General features: G+C 40.5%; 1 protein-coding gene across 1 annotated transcript in view; it reads right to left on the reverse strand.

Moving 5' to 3' along the window:
* pgm5 (phosphoglucomutase 5) overlaps positions 1 to 19,455 on the reverse strand; it is a 179,962-nt gene that overhangs the window by 102,109 nt on the left and 58,398 nt on the right. The window contains exons 4-6 of the mRNA XM_060846089.1: positions 17,622 to 17,747; positions 14,646 to 14,836; positions 13,090 to 13,244 (exon numbers count right to left, since the gene is read on the reverse strand). Coding sequence (XP_060702072.1) covers positions 13,090 to 13,244; positions 14,646 to 14,836; positions 17,622 to 17,747 — 472 coding nt within the window. The remainder of the gene's footprint in view (positions 1 to 13,089; positions 13,245 to 14,645; positions 14,837 to 17,621; positions 17,748 to 19,455) is intronic.

Consider the following 19,455-nt stretch of genomic DNA (forward strand, 5'->3'; position numbering starts at 1 on the left):
CAACTTTTTCGCGCAGTCAGCGATACGTGTATGGAGTGAGCTGCCAGAGGAAGTGGTGGAGAATGGTAAGATTATAACATTTAAAAGGAATCTGAATGGATATATGAATAGGAAGGATTTAGAGGGATATGGATCAAGTGTTGGCAAATGGGACTAGATTTGATTAGGATATCTGGTCAGCATGAACAAGTTGGACCGAAGGGTCTGTATCTGAGCTGTACATCTCTATGACTCGATGACTATGTCAAGGCCTTGGAGAGGGCATAAAGGAGGTTTATCAGCACAATATCAGAAATGAGGGGCCTAAGTGGTGGAGTGGAATTGTTCTCCTTAAAGCAAAGGGGAGTCCCAGGAGATGTATTCAAAATTAGATGGGTTTTGATAGATCAATTAGGAAGAAATTGTTTCCTCTGGGATGAGTCGGTAACTATAGGGCACAAACATAAAATAATTAGCAAAAGAAGCAGACAGGAAAGTAGGAGAAAGTTCTCCGCACAGAGAGGAATATAGGAACAGAGGAATGTAGGAAAAGGAGTAGACCATTCAGCCCTTCAAGCCTGCTCCACCATTCAATAAGTTCATGGCTATCTGTAGCCAAGCTCCATATACCTGCCTTTGCCCCTTTTCCTTAAAACCTCTGCTTAACAAAAATGTATCTATCTCAGATTTAAAATTGACAACTAATCAGACATCCACTTTTACTTATGGAAGAGAATTCCAAACATCTAACTCCCTTTGTGTGTGTTTAGAAGTCCTTCCTAACATCTCTCATGAATGGCCTGGCCCTATTTCTCAGACTATGCCCCTAGCTCGAGAATCCTCAACCAGTAGAAATAGTTATCTTTATCTAGCCTGTCTTTTCCTGTTAATACCTTGAAGACTTCGATCAGACTACCTCTTAATCTTCTAAAATGTAGGGAAATCAGGTAATCTCTCCTCATGGTTTAAACCCTGAAGTCCAGTTATCATATTTGTACATTTACATTGCAGTCCCTCCAAGTCAATGTACCCTTGCTAAGATATGTTGCCAGATCTGCTCACACCACTCCAACAGGGTCTAACCAGGGTTTTGACTAACTGCAACATAACCTCTACATTCTTGTACTTCAGTCCTTTAGTCTTAAAGGTCAATATTCCATTAGTTTTCTTGATTATTTTCTGCACCTGTCCATGACATTTTAAAAATCTATGTACCCAAACCCCCCACGTCTCTTTGGATATCCATTGTATTTAACTTCATCTAGAATACAACCTGATCTATCCTTTGTTGGTCCAAAATTGATAACCTCACACTTGGTTATACTGAAATCCATCTGCCATAGTTTTGTCTACTCATATAGTCTATCAATATCCATTCGTAATTTTACACTATCTTGTATGCTATCTAATGTCACCCAACTTTATATCATTACAAAATTTGGTTACATGACTTTCCATGTCAGTACTCAATGAGTGAATAAATTGAGATCCTAATAAAGACCCTTGTAGGACACCACTTGTCACATCTTGCTAATTTGAGTACCCACCCATCATCCCCATTTTCTGTCACCAGGCACCAACCAATTTCCCAGACAAGTCAGTAATGTGCCCTCAAATCCATGGGCTTTTGTCTGAGTTAACAATCGCTTATGTGGGACTTCAGCAAATACCTTCTGAAAGTCCACATAAACAATATCCATCAACATTCCCATGTCAACTATCGTCGTCACCTCTTCAAAAAATTCAATCAACTTTGTCGGTCATGACCTACCTGTCTTGAATCCATGCTGACGCTCCTTGATTAACTGAAAATTTTCAATGTGTTCAGATACCCCGTCTTTGATTACAGAGTCCATCAATTTCTCCACCACAGATGATGGCAAAGTGGACTTTAATTCCCTGGTTTTCCATTTTTGCCCTTCTTAAATAGTTAGAGCTCTACAATATGCTGCCCTACTGTCTTTCACATCCTTGGATGGAAATCATCTGGACCTGTGGATTTGTCATTCTTTAATACCAGTAATTCCTTCATTACCCCATGTTTAACTTGCATTGTTTGTAACTTATTTAAATTATTTTGAGGAGAACCATCAGTGAGCTTGTGGATGACACAAAATTTGGAGGAACTAAGGATTTTGAGGAGGAATGCCAAAGGATACAGTAGGATATGGATAGGTTGGAGATTTAGGTGGAGAAATGACAGGTGGAGTTTATTCTGGACAAATTCAGGGTGATGCATTTTGGAAGAGCTATTGTAGGAGGAAAGTATACAGTAATTAAGTAGCATCAGCATTAGAGAATTCCTACAGTGTGGAAGCAGGCCATTCGGCCTATCAAGTCACACCGACCCTCAAAAGAGCATCCCGCCAAGACCCACACCTCTACACTATCCCTATAATCTGCATTTCCCATGGCTAATCCATCTAGCTTGCACATCCCTGGGCAATTTGGCATGGTCAATCTATCTAACCTGCACATCTTTGGACTGTGGGAGAAAACTGGAAAACCCAGAGGAGATGGGAAGAGTATGCAAACTCCACACAGACAGTTGCCCAATGGTGGAATTGAACCCGGGACCCTGGTACTGTGAGGTTGCAGTACTAACCACTGAGCTACCATACCACCCTAAGCACCATTCAGGCCCCCAATTCCCTGAAAGTGGCAACACAAATGGATAAGATGGTCGAGAAGGCAAATAGCATACTTTTCTTCATTGGTCAGGGCATAGAGTATAAACATTGGCAAGTCATGTTGCAGCTGTATAAAACTTTTGTTAGGCTGCATTTAGACCAAACTGTACACTAAACATATGCTATGTGTATAGTTTGGTTGCCACACTACCAGAAGGATGTGGAGCTTTGGAAAGTGTACAGAAATAGTTTACCAGGATGTGGTCTGGTTTGGAAGGTATTAGCTATGAGGACAAATGTGGTTTGTTTTCACTTGAACATCAAAGGATGAGGGGCAACCTGACAGAAGTTTACAAAATTATGAGAGGTATGAATAAATGGACAGTCCAGGGTAGAAATATCAACTACTAGGGGTTTCAGGTAAAAGGGGCAAGTTTAGAGGAGATGTGAAAGGCAAGTGTTCTATGCAAAGGGAGGTCACTGCCTGGAATATGCAGCCAGAGAAGATGGTAGAAGCAGATACGATAGCAATGCTTAAGATGCATTTGACAGAAAAAATGATTAGGCAGGGAATAGAAGGATATGGACTATGTAGAGGCAAAAGCCTTTTAGTTTAGAAAGGCATCATGTGTTGGCACAATCTTGGTGGGCTAAAGGGCTGTTCCTCTGCTGTACTCTTCTTTTGTTTAATTTTATTCAGTCCTGTTCTCAACCCATTATTTATTTCCTTCTGACTTCCAAGGGCTATCCTCCTTTTCTACTTTAAATACTGAGGCAATACAATTACTCAATATGTCTGCCATTTCCCAACAGTCACTGACAATATCCCCACTTTCAGTCTTTGGTAGGTTAACATGGCTCCTGACCAGCTACTTTCCCTTTATGTTATTATATCTTTTTTTCTTCTTGATTTTGATGTCCCTGGCGAGTGTTTTTTTCATAATTCCTTTTAGCAGCTCTTACAGGTTGTTTTGTGGCCTTTTTCTGGTTTTTGTATCTTTTCCATTCAGCAAGACATGTGCTTTTTCTTCCTTGCATTTTTGTAAGCCCCTTTCTTTTAGTTTTATTTCTGTTTAGCTGTCCTATATCTCTTTAGTTGTCCAAGGGTGTTGTGTTCTATAAAGTGCAGCTTTTTCTTGCAAGACTATGAACCGATTTTGTATTGTGTTAAATATTTTTTTAAACTTCCCCTGCTGTTCTTCAGTTGGGTTTCATCCATTTGCAGATGTTCCCAGTTCACTGTGGACAGTCTCTGTCCCATCTTGTTAAAGTCAGCCTTACCTAAGTCAAAAAATCTAGTAATTGAATCATGCTTCTTAATTTCAAATGCTGCATTGAACTCGATCATGTTATGCTCGTGATTTGATTAATATTCACACATAATTAGGTTACTGATTAAATCTGACTCATTCCTCATTGCTTGTTCCCTTGTTGCATCCAAGTGCAACAGGTGCAGGTGCTTGTCTATCTCTCCCACTTTAAGTTAAAATCCTCATTAATACTATGCTTTGCTGCACACCTGCCTAATTTCTGCTTTTATACAATTTAGAGCTTCAGAGTTCCTATCAAGGGGTCTGTACACAACACCTAATGACAGTTTTATGTCCTTTACTGCTACTTATTTCCTAGGAGAAAGTGAAGACTGCAGATGCACCTCCACAAATTCACCTGCACCTCCACACACATCACTTACTCCATCCACTGCACCTTCTGTGGCCTCCTCTACATTGGAGAGACAGGCCGCCTACTTGCAGAACATTTCAGAGAACACTTCTGGGTCACCTGCACCAACCAACCCAACTGCCCCGTGGCTGAACACTTTAATTCCCCCTCCCACTCCACCAAGAACATGCAGGTCCTTGGCCTCCTCCTTCGTCAGACCATGGCACCATGACACCTGGAGGAAGAGCGCCTCATCTTCCGCCTAGGAACCCTCCAACCACAAGAGATGAATGCAGATTTCTCCAGCTTCCTCATTTCCCCTCCCCCCACCTTATCTCAGTCCCAACCCTTGGACTCAGCATCGCCTTCTTGACCTGCAATCTTCTTCCCGACCTCTCCGCGCCCACCCCCACTCTCCGGCCTATCACCTTCACCTTAACCTCCTTCCACCTATCACATTCCCAACGCCCCTCCCCTTAGTCCCTCCTCCCTACCTTTTATCTTTGCCTGCTTGGCACACCTTCCTCATTCCTGAAGAAGTGCTTATGCCCTAAACGTTGATTCTCCTGCTCCTTGGATGCTGTCTGATCTGCTGCGCTTTTCCAGCAACACATTTTTCAGCTCTGTTACTTATTTCCACCCATATAGTCTCCGTTGAATGCTTTCCCTCATTATATTTTCCCTCATCATTAATTTTGTTTGAATCAATAGGATTATTCCATCTACTCTGTCATTTTCCTGGAAACCTTTTGTTATAATCTAGAACACGATACCTGAAAAAGATGGTTTAATCAGATTCACCAGGAACTTTCCAGAAGACAACCGATTTGGAGAATTATCAAGTGAAAGCTGGATATGGGACTAAATTGGATAGCCCTTTCAAAACGCCAACACAAACATAATGGACCAATTGGCTTCCTATGGCATAAAGTTTGATCAGACTATAAAATCCTATAGTGATCAATAGTATCTGGATTTAAGTTGCTCATTGAGCTGGAAGGTTCATTTTCAGACGTTTCATCACCAAACTAGCTAACATCATTAGTGAGCCTATGGTGAAGCGCTGGTGTTATGCCCTGCTTTCTATTTCTGTGTTTAGGTTTCCTTGGGTTGGTGATGTCATTTCCTACAGAAACCTACAGGCAAACCAACGGAATATCCATGGGATCTCCAACATCAAGGTTCTTAGCAGAAGCAGTAATGCAGAGACTCAAACAAACAGCCGTGCCAACCACAAATCCAAACTCTGGGGCCAGTACGTGGATGACACCATTATCATCACTAAACAAAACAAATTAGAGGAAACCTTCAAGACCATCAACGATATCCATACATGCATAAAATTCACCAAATAGGGAGAAACACAACAAACTGCCATTCCTAGATGTCACAGTAAAACAATCAATTGGAACTTCAAACCAGTATCTACAGGAAAACAACACATGCAGACCAAATACAGAATTACAAAAGCAATCATCCCAACACCCACAAACGAAGCTGCATTACAACATTACTTCAATAAACCACCACATACTGCAGCACGGAGGAGCAATGAAAAGCAGAGGGAAATCATCTATACAGCGTATTCAAAAAGAATGGGTACCCAATGAACACAGTCTGTCGATTTCTCAGCCACAAACCCAAGCAACAAACAAACAAGCATCAAAACGCACCCAGAAACCCTACAACTCTCCCCTATATCAATGACATCTTGGAAATGACTGCCAGGTTACTCAGACCTCTTAGCATCATGGTAGCCCACAAACCCACCAACACACTAAAACAGCAGCTAGTGAACTTAAAGGATCCTATACAGATGACGAGCAAAACTAACGTCATCTAGAAAGTACCTTGTAAGAACTATAACAAACACTACATTGGACAAACAGGCAGAAAACTAGCCACTAGGATACATGAATATCAACTAGCCACAAAAAGACATGACCCATTATCACTCATATCCTTAAATACAGATGAGGAAGGACACTACTTTCCCTGGGACAACACATCCATATTAGGACAAGCCAAACAGAGACATGCACGAGAATTCCTAGAAGCATCGCATTCTAACCGGAACTCTATCAACAAGCATATCGATTTGGACCCCATCCACCACCCTCTGAGAAAAATCATGAAGGGTATAGAAGAGTGGATAGAGACAAGCTTTTTCCCAGGGTGAAGGATTCAATAACGAGAGGTCATACTTTCAAGGTGAGAGGTGGAAAGTTTAAGGGGGATACGTGCGGCAAGTACTTCACACAGAGGCTGGTGGGCATTTGGAAGGCGTTGCCAGCAGTGGTGACAGAGGCAGGCACGGTAGCTTCATTTAAGATACGTCTGGACAGATGCATGAGTAGGTGGGGAGCAGAGGGATACAAATGCTTAGGAATTGACTGACAGGTTCGGTCAGTACATTTGGATCAGCTCAGGCTTGGAGGGCTGAAGGGCCTGTTTCTGGGCTGTAAATTTTCTTTGTTCTTTCTTGAAATGACATCACCAACTCAAGGAAACCTAAACACATAAATAGAAAGCAGGTTTGGGAGTTGCACTTATTCTCAAACTCCACTACCCTTGCAGCCACCAGATTAATCACAGTATGTTGTGCGAAGTTTCTAATTTACCTGTCTGATAGATTCAAGGAAACAGAAAACACTGACCTGGTTTTTCTCTCACTAACACCACCACCCTCCTCAACAGTCAATCACTCCACTTCACCACAGTGTCTTCTACTGAGAGACTATTACAGACCTAGAAGAATTGCTGCTTTTGAAGAACAAAATAGGGTAATTAAACTGGATAAAAATCAGCTATTTGGCTCGACAACAACTTGAAATTACATGTTAGCTAGTATGGTGACAAAACGTCTGAAAACAAACCTTCTAGCTCAGAGACCAAACTTACAGCCAGAACCTCAATCTGAGCTACAAATCTTCTCAAACTTCACTGATGAATAGTACATTTTGATTAAAGTGACACAAAATGCCACCCAAAATTATCACATTCAAGCATGCATGTTTTACTAGCGAAATGTAATTTTAACTTTCCACACATTGGACCTTACTCACCATTCTAGACCTTTTCATCTTTAAATGGCCTTCAAATGTGAAGTTATTGCTTATAAGACAATCTTCCAAAACTGCCCTTTCCTTTTCCCACAGGTCCTACAAAATTCATATAGAGGAAGCTGGATTCTCACTACAGATTCCTAATACAACGGTCACTTGTCACATCACATGAATTCTCCATCTATGGCATATTGGATAGTCAGATTTTGTTATCACAAACACTAGTGCTTCTCATTAACCCAGTGTTCCAACTCTCCCCTTAGTTTTCGCACTGCATCTCCAAATCCTTTTCTCCCATGCTCCATGTACCCTCCATTAAAGGAATGGTACACATAGTTCATTTCACTACTACCCACCCAGAGACTTTGCATGGGGGGGGGCTTTCCGGTGGCAATTTAATATTTGGACATCTGTTCCAGTGTGGCACACTGTCTGGGGAATCTGTAACTTATTTGGGCAAGGTAAACAACGGATTGGCTCTTCAATCGCTCTACTTGGAGAAACCCCACTGAAAATCCTTTTGTCCTGCAATGTTGCATGAAGAAATTTGACTGAAAACTGGAATGTGTCTGAAGAATATTGTTGCAGCATATCAAAAATGAGCTGGAGGAAAGGGATTTTTTTTCACAACCTCCACAGTGGCTAGAATAATTAGTCAGAAACAACTGCTAAAATGCTCCATTCATCACCCCACCCCCAATCTAAAACTGCTTCCAAGTACCACAAATTAGTTTATTTTACTTTTCTTTTTATACTTACACATTTAGATTCCCATGTTCCAGCTAATTATAGTTTCCGTGTAATTTCAAGTTGTTGTCGAGCCAAATAGTTGATTTTTATCTAGTTTATTGCCCTATTTTGTTCTTCAAAAGCAGTAAATATTCTAGGCCTCTAGTAGTCTCTCAGTAGAAGACTGGTGAAGTGGAGTGATTGATTGTTGAGACGGGTGGTGGTATGAGTGAGAGAAAAACCAGGTTTTCCATTATTCCATCAGACAGTTAAATTGGAAACTTCGCATAACATACTGTGATTAACCTTTGTGGTGACTGCAGGGGGAGTGGGGTTTGAGAATAAGTGCACTTTCCCAAATGGGTCATAACAAAGTGAAAAAAAGATTCATACTGCACTGCTTCGATGGCTCATGTTTTTGAAAGATACAACTCCGCTGCCTATTGAAATCTGAAAATTAAGATTTCCTGAAATGGACCCAGAACCCCAGTTCCCCTACATCCCCAAGACTGCCTACTTCCAGTGTCATAAGGTCACCTGTCCTTGCCCCTATCCCGGTTCCTGAGCTGCTAAAATCGATCCTGCAGGATTTTGTCAACCACCCTCCACCCTACCCAGGGCTCAACCAATGCAATGCTCCCCTTGCTGCCACCTTAACTTGCACTCTACATAAATGGCCAATAGTGGGCAAGTGAAAACAAAAGTAATCAGCGATATACAAAGTCAGATTTGGAGGAGTGCAGGGATCTTGGAGGGTTGCAGTGCTGCAGTAGGTTGTAGAAATGGGAAAGGGCAGAATGATGGAGGTGTTTGGAAAAAAGGCTGAGAGTTTGGAATCGGAGGTATCAGTTGCTAGATTGAGAGCCAACAAAGGTTACTGAGCAGAATTGGATGTTCTGTGATAGATATATGCAGCTAGTGTTTAGATAAAATCACATGAAGCACTCCATCATCTTGGGTGAATATTTCCTCTGCTTGAGTTCATACCGAGATCAAACCAGCGTCTTTTGTTTAACTTAATTAAATGTCCTCCAAAGACTTGATAATCAAGAAGAAATATCTCTGTATCTGTATCAGTCATCATTCACCTTAGCTCGCAGCCAAAAAAACACTTCACTTAAACTGAGCAACCAGCACAGTGGTACAATAAGCCAGGTTTTGAGACATAGTACAAAGATTTGAAAACAAAATCTAAAAGAGTGTAGTACTGCTGGAGTATTAGTGCTGAGGGGGTGCTGCAGCAAGCTAGTCAGTAATCGGCTGTGTTTTACTGTCAGAGGGTCAGTACTGAGGGATTATTGCACCTTCACAAGGTCACTACTGAGGAACTACCACACTATCCCTAATCAGTACTGAGGGAGTGCCACACTGTCACAGGGTCAGTACTGAGGGAGTGCCACACTGTCACAGGGTCAGTACTGAGGGAGTGCCACACTGTCACAGGATCTGTACTGAGGGAGTGTTGCACTGTCACAGGGTCTGTACTAAGGGAGTGCCGTACTGTCACAGGGTTAGTGTTGAGGGAGTGTCGCACTGTCACAGGGTCAGTACTGAGAGAGTGTCGCACTGTCGCAGGGTCAGTATTGAGAGAGTGCCACACTGTCACAGGGTCAATACTGAGGGAGTGTCACCCTGTCACAGGGTCAATACTGAGGGAGTGTCACCCTGTCACAGGGACAATACTGAGGGAGTAAGAACAATGCAGTTTTTTAATTGGACTGGTCAATATTCATCCCGCAACACAAGCACTAAAACAAATTATCTGGTCATTGAGACATTGCTGGTTGGTGCACTCGCTCCGTGCAAAAATATGTAAAACCGTCTTCAGTTCAAAAGCACTCTTTATTTAACTATAAAACATAAGACATAGTAACAAAAGTAGTGAAAATGTGTTGCTGGAAAAGCGCAGCAGGTCAGGCAGCATCCAAGGAGCAGGAGATTCGACGTTTCGGGCATAAGCCCTTCTTCAGATTCCTGAAGAAGGGCTTATGCCCGAAACGTCGAATCTCCTGCTCCTTGGATGTGCCTGACCTGCTGTGCTTTTCCAGCAACACATTTTCAGCTCTGATCTCCAGTATCTGCAGTCCTCACTTTCTCCTCATAGTAACAAAAGTAGTCCATTTGGCCCAGTGAGTCTGCTCTACCATTCAATTAAATCATGGCTCTTAATTAATCCTCAACTCCACTTTTTCGCCACATGTCCCTTAATTCTTTGACGAGTTAAAAATCTTTCTATCTTGCCTTTCAATATTCCTAATGGCACAGTCTCAACAGGCATTTGCAGTAAAGAATTTCATAGATTTGTTATCCTCTGAGTGATGAAATCTCTGTCTCAAATGGGCAACCTTTATTCCGAGGGTGGATTTGACTAGAATGGCTGAAGAAAGGAATTTACCAGAAAGATGAACATTCAGTAAGGAAAAAGGCTAGTAGGAAGGGGATAACACATGCTTACGCAATATGAATACAACATGATAATCTGGAGGACTGTGAAAATTTTAAAAACCAACAAAAGATAACCCAAAAGAAGTCAAAAACCTCTTAGAGGCTAAAAAAGTTATTAAATTACACTAAAAGTTATTTGAGGAGGCGAATAGATAAAGGGAAAACCAATAAATGTTTGGATTTCCAAAAGATATTCGCTTATTTTAATTTATTTTGATTTTGATTTTACTGTCCTGTGTATTTTATAGTAAGAATACAATAAATACAGTGAAAAGCTTTCATTTGTCGCTATGATATGGCGCCATTTTGAATAATTTAAGAGTAAGGGAAAAAAAATTATAGTTTAAAGAGTGTCCATTGGTCATCGATAAGGTACTGCATTTAAAGCTCTTAATAAGAGTCCAGGGTGTTAGGAGTTTTATCTTAGCATAGGTAGAGCATTGGCTAAATAATAAAAGACAGAATTAGGAGGTCATTTCTATTTTTACTTTTGTTACTATGGCTGCTCTTACTCCTTTGTTATTCCTCTTTTTCAGTTTAGCACAGTTGTTTCTGATCCAGTTTTCACAATGTCAAACTGAATGTTAAATTCTATTATGTTATGCTCACAATATGTTATAGTTTCCTATAGGATCTTTTACTCCAGGATCATGGAATTCCTGCAGTGTGGAAAGATGCCACTCAACCCATCACTGACCCTCTGAATAGCATCCCACCCAGACCCAGACCCATAATCTATCTCTGTAATCCCACAATTGCAATGGCTAACCTATCTTGTGTTCACATCCCTGGACAATTTAGCATGGTCAATCCACCTAACAAGCACACCTTTGGACAGTGGAAGGAAACCAGAGCGCCTGGTGGAAACCCAGGCAGACAAGCGGAGAATTTGCAAACTCCACATAGACAGTCACCCAAGGCTGGAAATCGAATCCAAGTCCCTGGTGCTGTAAGGTAGCAGTGTTAACCACTGTGCAATCATACCAGCTCGTTTGTTTTATTCTTATTTATTAAACCTGCCTCATTACAGTTTCACAGATTCCAAATTGCATGAGCTCTGGTTTGGAACCACAGTATATTGCTCTAAGAAGCTGTTCCAATAACATGTTATAAAATCTCCCTTATGGTTACCTCTGCCAATTTGATTTTCACAGCCTAAGTCAAGGTTAACATAATCCATGATTAATGTACTGCCTTTTTTATATGCCATAGACACACAGAAACGTGGAAAAGATTGGAGACATGAGCAAAACACTTTTCACTGTATCTTCCTAGATATATGTGACAATAAAATCATTTATCATTCATTCATTCATTCAGCTGGAGTAGGCCATTTGACTCCTCAAACCTGCCCCAGCATTCAATGTGATCATGGCTGATCATTGACCTCAAACCATAACCTTGCCATCCACCCATACTCCTTGATCCCTTTAGCCACAAGAGCTAATATAGCTTCTTCTTGAAAACACACAATATTTTGATCTCAACCACCTTTTGTGGTAGTGAATTCCATAGGGTCACCACTCTCTGCATGATTATATTTCTCCTCATTTCAGTCCTAAAAGGTTACCTTCATCCCTAAATTATGACTCCTGTTCTGGACTCCACCACATCAGTCACATCCTTGCTATACTAACCTGTTTAGTCCTGTTAGAATTTTACATATTCATTCTTTTGAACTCCTGTCCAATCCATAACTGACTCAATTACTCCTCATACATCAGTCCTACCATCCCAGAAGTCAATTTTGTTGCACTCCCTCTGTAGCAAGAACATCCTTCTTCAGATAACAAGACCAAAACTGCACACAATATTCCAGGTATGACCTCACCAGTGTCCTGTATAATTGCAGTAAGAACATCCTTGTTCCTGTACTCAAATCTCACTATGAATGTCAACATGTAGTTTGCCTTCTTGAATGCATGCTGCACCCTCTTGCTTACTTTCAGTGATTGGAGCATAAGCACGTGCAAATCTTATTGAACATTCCCATCTCTCAATTTGTAGCCATTGAAATAACAATCTGCCTTCCTACCATAGTGGATAACCTTACAGCAACCCACATTATACTGCATCTGCCCACTCATTCAACCTGTCCAAATTACAATGCAAAAATAGCAATTGACCTAGTCATCATTATGGAGACCAGTTTTTGATTCCAGATTTATTAACTCAAATTCAAATTCCATGAGCTGCCGTGGTGGGATTTAAACCTGAATCCCCAGAGCATTAGTCAGGGACCTCTGGTTTTCTAGTGCAGTGATTTTACTACTACACTACTATTTTATTCCCTCATTAGCTTCTGACTTATTCTCCACCCTACAGTGTAGCCATACTGTTAGGAACCTATAGACCACTTCCATCAGTGTCTTATTTCCCTTATTATTTCTTATCTCCAACCATACGAATTCGACATCTTTCAATTCAAGATCACTGTAAAGCACTTTGGTATATCCTGTGATCATGGCAGAGATGCTATAGAAATACAAGCCTTTCCTTAATTGATAAATGCTCCTTGAAAACAATTTAAGATTTAATTATTCATCAGAGTTGAGAGCGAGTCATCTTCTGCTCCTCACCTGTCTAGTGCTGTACTGGTGGGCATGCTTCTTGCAAATCCTCGAATTCCTGTCTTCTGGAAGTACGGAATGCAACAGATATTTGCTGCTATCACGGCAACGGAGTCTGAAGGATTGACGAAGAACCCATTTCGGCCAAGAATCATGTTACGGTCCTGTTAAGAAGAGAATGATCTCCTTTAATTTCTGTGATTTATCCTGGTCTTTAGTTCTGTCATTTGGCTTCTCAAGCCTGCAACATACTCTTCCATGGAAACAATTTTATTGAATCTCAACACCCCACAACCCCCCCCCCACCCCACCCCCCCACACCCCCACCCCCAGCTCACCAATGTTCATTGTTTTACTTGCATTCTGGGAAAAGGAGACAATTAACTAACTTAAAGAGGAAGACATGAGATGAAAGGTTTAATTTTTAGATCTATTTTGAGATAAATACTGTACTGCAGATATTTTATGAATCAATCCCTTTAGCAGTATGATTGCTAATATTTTGAAGTTTCAGTTAAGAAAGCTAACTGCAAACTAAGAATTATGATTGTTTAAGTGATTAAGTGATTGTTTTGCTGTTTCTTTGAAAATGTGGAAATATTATATCATACAATGAACCCCCTTTGCCTCTCCCATGTCTTTACATTCTCAGCTTTGGCACCACAGAAATTATTTTGGGAAGAATAACATTGGTTTTAAAGGTTCTCTCAAGTTCAGAAGAAAAATCATGAATGGCAGCCAAATACTCATGATTTAGATTTTATAACTGTCACAACTGCTCCTGTAAACCATTGGTAACAAGCACTCTGTAAGCCCATTTTGGAATCAATAGATTTCTCACAATATAGTTGCATTAGGAGCTCCATGGCTATGAATGCTTAGTAGAGGTTTGTTCAGATAAGCATTGCCCTCTACTTGAAAAAGGTATGATAGAAATGTCAGGATCAGAAAAGGTTAACGTACAGGAAAGTAGTTAGAAGCTACAATCAACCAGGACTACTAATATGGGGAAATATAGCAAATTTATTATTTTGTATTGCTACACAAAGACTAGTTATACTGATTATGTTAAGCACATCAAACAGTAGCTGTTACTTTGTAGATTGATTCGCCATCTGTGAAATTAAACTGCTTTCTTATCCATGTGTGTATTTTAATTGATGTAATTGACTTGATCAGCTTTCAAAAGATTGAAACAACACACACCGCAGACATATGTACAAGACACAGACAAATCATGAGGGGCTCTTACAGCTAGGCCCCAGTTTATTGCTGTGGATCAATTAGACATGAAGGACTTTTGCCCGAAACATCGATTTTCCTGCTCCTCGGATGCTGCCTGACCTGCTGTGCTTTTCCAGCATCATTCTAATCTAGACTCTGATCTCCAGCATCTGCAGTCCTCACTTTTGCCTATTGAGCAGTTCAAGCAGAGCCCTCAAACTTAAAAAAATATTTAGAATACTGATGGGAGCTTCCCTGTGAGTCAGGATTAACTCAGAAAAGCTTTAATTAACGAAATGATCTATCTGCAAGAACAAGAATAAATTGAAGTAATATTGTACCCCGTCTCCATCAAAAGCTGCTCCAAACCCATATTCTCCTCCTTTCATAGCCTCGAGTAGAGAAGTGGCATATGTGAGATTTGGGTCTGGGTGCTGTCCACCAAAATCCTCCAGTGGCACACAATTAACAGCAGAGTTTGCAGGAGCTCCGAGCTCATCACAGAGTATCCGCCTGACATAAGGGCCCATAACTGGAAAAATCAGAAAAACCATAAATCATCATTGTCCAGCAAATGCTTTGATTAACATAAGAAATAGGAAATACAGAATGTCCCATTGCCAGTCGGGGGTGCTTGGCAGTTCAGTAAGATCATGGCTGACCTTCTACATCAGCTCTAACTTCCCCTCTGATCCCCATTCTCATTAATTCCTTTACAGTACAAAATCTACTGCTTTCAACCCAGAATATACTCATCTACCACCCTCTGGGATAGAGAATCCAAACATTCATTACCCGTGGCATGAAGAAACATCTCCTCATCTCAGTACTAAATGGCCAATCTTGTATCCCATGATGATGCCCCTAGTTCTAGTCTCTATTCAGGGGAAACAGCCTCCAGCTATTCAGCGAGTCAAGACATCTCAGAATTTGTGTTTTTCATAGATATGTATGTGTTCTGAATTGTCAAGCTAATGACAATCTTTGCAAAAATGTCAATACCTAACATAGCTTTACTTAATCTATTATTTGGATACCAATAATTAAAATATTCTCCTATGAAATCTTCCTAATTATTCTCCCTAATCCAGTGGAAAGACTTTTACTGGCCTTGATTATCCTTGACACAACTCACAACAGAGTTATAATTGAACAAATAAAGAGAAATTATGATCACGGAATGCTCCTCCAACATCATGGAAATACCAGAAGATACCAGGAATCGCACGCTCCTTCCTGAAGCTGGCACTGCCGATATCCATAGGGTTGAAGTTAGGAGCAATCCATCATTTGTTGCATCCACAGTTCCCAGGAACAGCGAACATTTAAATGTATAGCCAGCAAACTATGTTTGAGAGTTCAGGTAAAAAGGACTACAGGAGGTTAGTAGAGGTAAGAAACCATTTGAGATTGTGAAAAATAGATTTGCTTGTACATAAGAAGAGCATAAACTCATTGCTTTACTCTTTCATGGGATTTGGGCTTGCTGGCTAGGCCAACACTTGTTTCCTATTCCATATTGTCCTGAAGGCAGTGGTGAGCTGCATTTGTGATCTATAGTCATTGAAATGTAGGGACACCCACAATGCAGTTTGGGAGGAAGCTTGAGAACATTGAACTAGCAGTAAAGAGGGAGTGGTGATCCAGCTCCAAGTCAGGATGATATGTGACTTGGAAGAGAACTTGAAATTGGTGGCACTTCCATGCATCTGCTGACTTTGTCCTTTTTAGTGGATAGAGATTGGGAGCTTGGAATGTACTATCATAAGAGCCTTGGTGAGATATTACGGCGCATCTTGTAGATAGTGCATACTATTGCCATTCTGTATTGTTAGTGGAAGGAATGAAAATTTAAGGTTTTTCGTGGGTCTCAATTGAACAGACTGCTTTGCACTGGATGGTGTCGATATTCTTGAGTGTTGATGGAGTTGTTACATCACACTTCTGAATTGTGCCTTTGCAGATGGTGAGAAAGGAGGTGAGCCACCCACTGCAGAATTTCAAGCCTCTTGTAGCTAAAATAGTTATATTGCTGGTCCAGTTCAGTTTGTGGTTAATGTTCATTTCCAGGGTGGTGTTAATGGAGGATTCAATGATGGTAATGTCATTGAATGTCAGGAGGAGATGGTTAGATTCTCTTTTGTTGGAGATGGTAATTGCCTGGCCCAAGTATGACATTAATGTTATTTGCCACCTATCAGCTTGAGCCTGAATGTTGTGAGGTCTTGCTGCATATGATTACACTGCTTCAGTATCTGAGGGGTCATGAATGATGCTGAACATTGTGCAGTTATCAATCAACAACCCCACTTCTGCCCTAATGAAGGAGGGAAGGTCATTGATGAAACAACTTAAGGTGGTTGGGTAAGGAGGATGAGAAGAATGTCACAAACACTTTATCCATCTAACACTAATGATAATGGACTGAATGAATTCATTGCATTGTGTCAGTAACAAAAGCCATTTAACCAAAATCTCTTCTTAAAAATAACATCTTTCAGGTTGATGTTCATTTGATATCATCAGATGCTGAACTATTACTTTAAAGAATCATTGAATTATACAACACAGAAGGAGGCTATTCAGCCAATTAAGTCTGTGTTGGCTCTTTTGAAGGGCAATCCAGTTCACCCCCATCCCTGCTCTTTCTCACAGCCCTGTAGTTATTTCTCCTTCAAATATTCATCAATTTCCATTTTGAAAGCTACAATCAAATCTGTTTCCACCACTGTTGATGAAAATGCTTTTGAGATTCGAATCACTCGCGTAAATATGTTTTGCCTCATGCTACCTCTTTTTTGTTTTGTGAATCATCTAAAATCTGTCCCCTCCAGCTAGAGGAACAGTTTGCTCTATTTAAACATTTTGACCACCTCTATCAAATCTGCTCTTTGTTTTCTTTGGCCTAAGGAGAAAAAAGCCTCCTTCTCCACTCTGCCATATTAACTGCAGTCACTCACCACAGATACCTTTCTAGCAAATCTACTCAGCACATTCTCTGAGTCTTTAAGATCACAGTACCAGAAGTGGGATCCCCAGATGTTCCAGTTGAGACTGGAACATGTCAAGATAGATGCCTGCCACAGGGTGCCAAATGGATGATATTAGATTGACCGCCTGACATTCACTTCCATTGTAATCAGGGGAAATGCCAGAGTTCAATTCCATTTTGTCATCTTCAGAGGCTATTGAATAACATTCTTTTTTATTATAGATTTTATATATATATTAGCTTCCACATGTGTAACTGAAAGGGGCAACAACAAAGGAAAAAGCAAAACATAAAACAACTGCTAATCCTTAAGAAGTATACTTGCCTCCATGCATAGCATCAATCCTTATTTTCAGTTGGTTGGGTCCAGTTAGTAATCCCTTTATGGCAGTGAAGTCAAAGATGGTTCTCAGCATGTTGAGGTAGACCTCTACTGTGTCCACAATTTCAACTAAAGTGGTGGGAAACAATGAAGAGCTGATTAAAATTAGCACCACGGGAGTAGCCTCCTCTTGCAGCTCATTAATAGATATTTGACATTCCTAAACTGTGACTGCGATGTAGGGATGGCAATATTTCTTCGACAACCTATAAAAATTGCACCATCAGAAAATTCTTCAAAGTCTTCATGCTAAACATTCATGAAAATAACTATACAGGATCCTAGTAAGACCACGACTGGAGAATTGCTGTTTTGATCCAAGTGCAGCAGAGGTTCAGGAGCCTGATACTGGGAAATGACACCACTGTCTCATGAAGAGAGATTGGTTTGACTGGAGCTGTAGTCAGTAGAGTTTGGAAGGATGAGAGGAGGTCTGATTGAAATGTATACAATCCCAAACAGGCTGAGTAGCCTTGATGCTTTCCCTGGTTGGGGAGTCCACAACCAGGACGTCAAAGTCTCAAGATATGGGGTAGGACTGAGGAAAAATGTCTTCACCCAAAAGGCTCATGGATATCTGTGGAATTCTCTATCACAGAAGGTTGTAGAGTCTAAGTCACTGAAAATATTCAAGAAATAACGTTTTAGTTTTTAAAAGCATCAAGGGGGTATGGGGAGAAAATGGGAATATAGAGAATCAGCTCTGATCATATTGAGGGTGAAACAAGCAGGAGGGACCAATTAGCCTACTCCCTCCCAGTTTCTACATTTCTAGAATGATCTCACTCACTGCTGACCAACAGATGAGATCTCAGGGCAGATGCAAGGTATGAAAGAATAGGACTTGTAGCACTGTGTCAATCCTACCTTTGGCCAGAAAGAAGCAGAGCAAGGGAAAAAAGCTTTGAAAGATTGGGTTATGAGGATAAATAATTTGCAGCAGTAGATTTCAGTAGCACTTTGTAATAATTACAGAATTATGTTATCATCTTACTGTGAGATCCTCTTTACTGTGTTGAAACCATTCACTCCTCATCCATCCAATTTAGCAAACATAGTGTCAGTAAGCAATGTGTTGAAGTAACAATAATATAATAATTACATGGAAGACTATAAAAGATCAACATTTGCTGTGCTTTCACTTTTTCAAAGGAATGAACAACATTTTCTGGGCAGATAATCTCATTGAAATGTTTTTTTTTAAAAATAGGGTTCACTTTTTTTTGATAGATGCAGATAATTGCATTTTGGGATTTGCAATCATTCTTTAAATTTCTCTCTTAGCTTCACTCTCCTGACCTTTGTCAGCATAGCTGAGAAGGTCAGTGACTCCTGATACTTTTTCTCTAAACTAGCCACCCTCCAATGTACAAAAGCGATTGGCTATGCTTCTTTTTTGAGTTTAATTCTCCTCTAGTTCTGGTCTCTTGAACATTTTAAACATAACAGAACTAGAAGCTGTCTCTTCAGGTGTGAGGGTACAAAGCTTTGGAATTCCTGCTGTAAACCCCTCCAGATCTCTAGTTTCCCTCTTCCTTTAAGACACCAATTAAAGATGACCTCTCTGACCAACCTTTTGCATATCCATCCGATGTATGATGTAGTTCAGCATTAAAATTTCCTTCATAGTAACACACACAAAACACACATGGCACAGCTACTCATGTTTCATTTCAGCACTTTACAGGCTTCCGAATGCAACCTTGTGTCCAACAACTCCTCATCGTAAAATCTGACTCCACTTTCCAGACAACAGTTACTGGTAATGGCATTGCTG

This window comes from Hemiscyllium ocellatum, chromosome 2, assembly GCF_020745735.1.
Source record: "Hemiscyllium ocellatum isolate sHemOce1 chromosome 2, sHemOce1.pat.X.cur, whole genome shotgun sequence".
Classification (NCBI taxonomy): Eukaryota; Metazoa; Chordata; class Chondrichthyes; order Orectolobiformes; family Hemiscylliidae; genus Hemiscyllium; species Hemiscyllium ocellatum.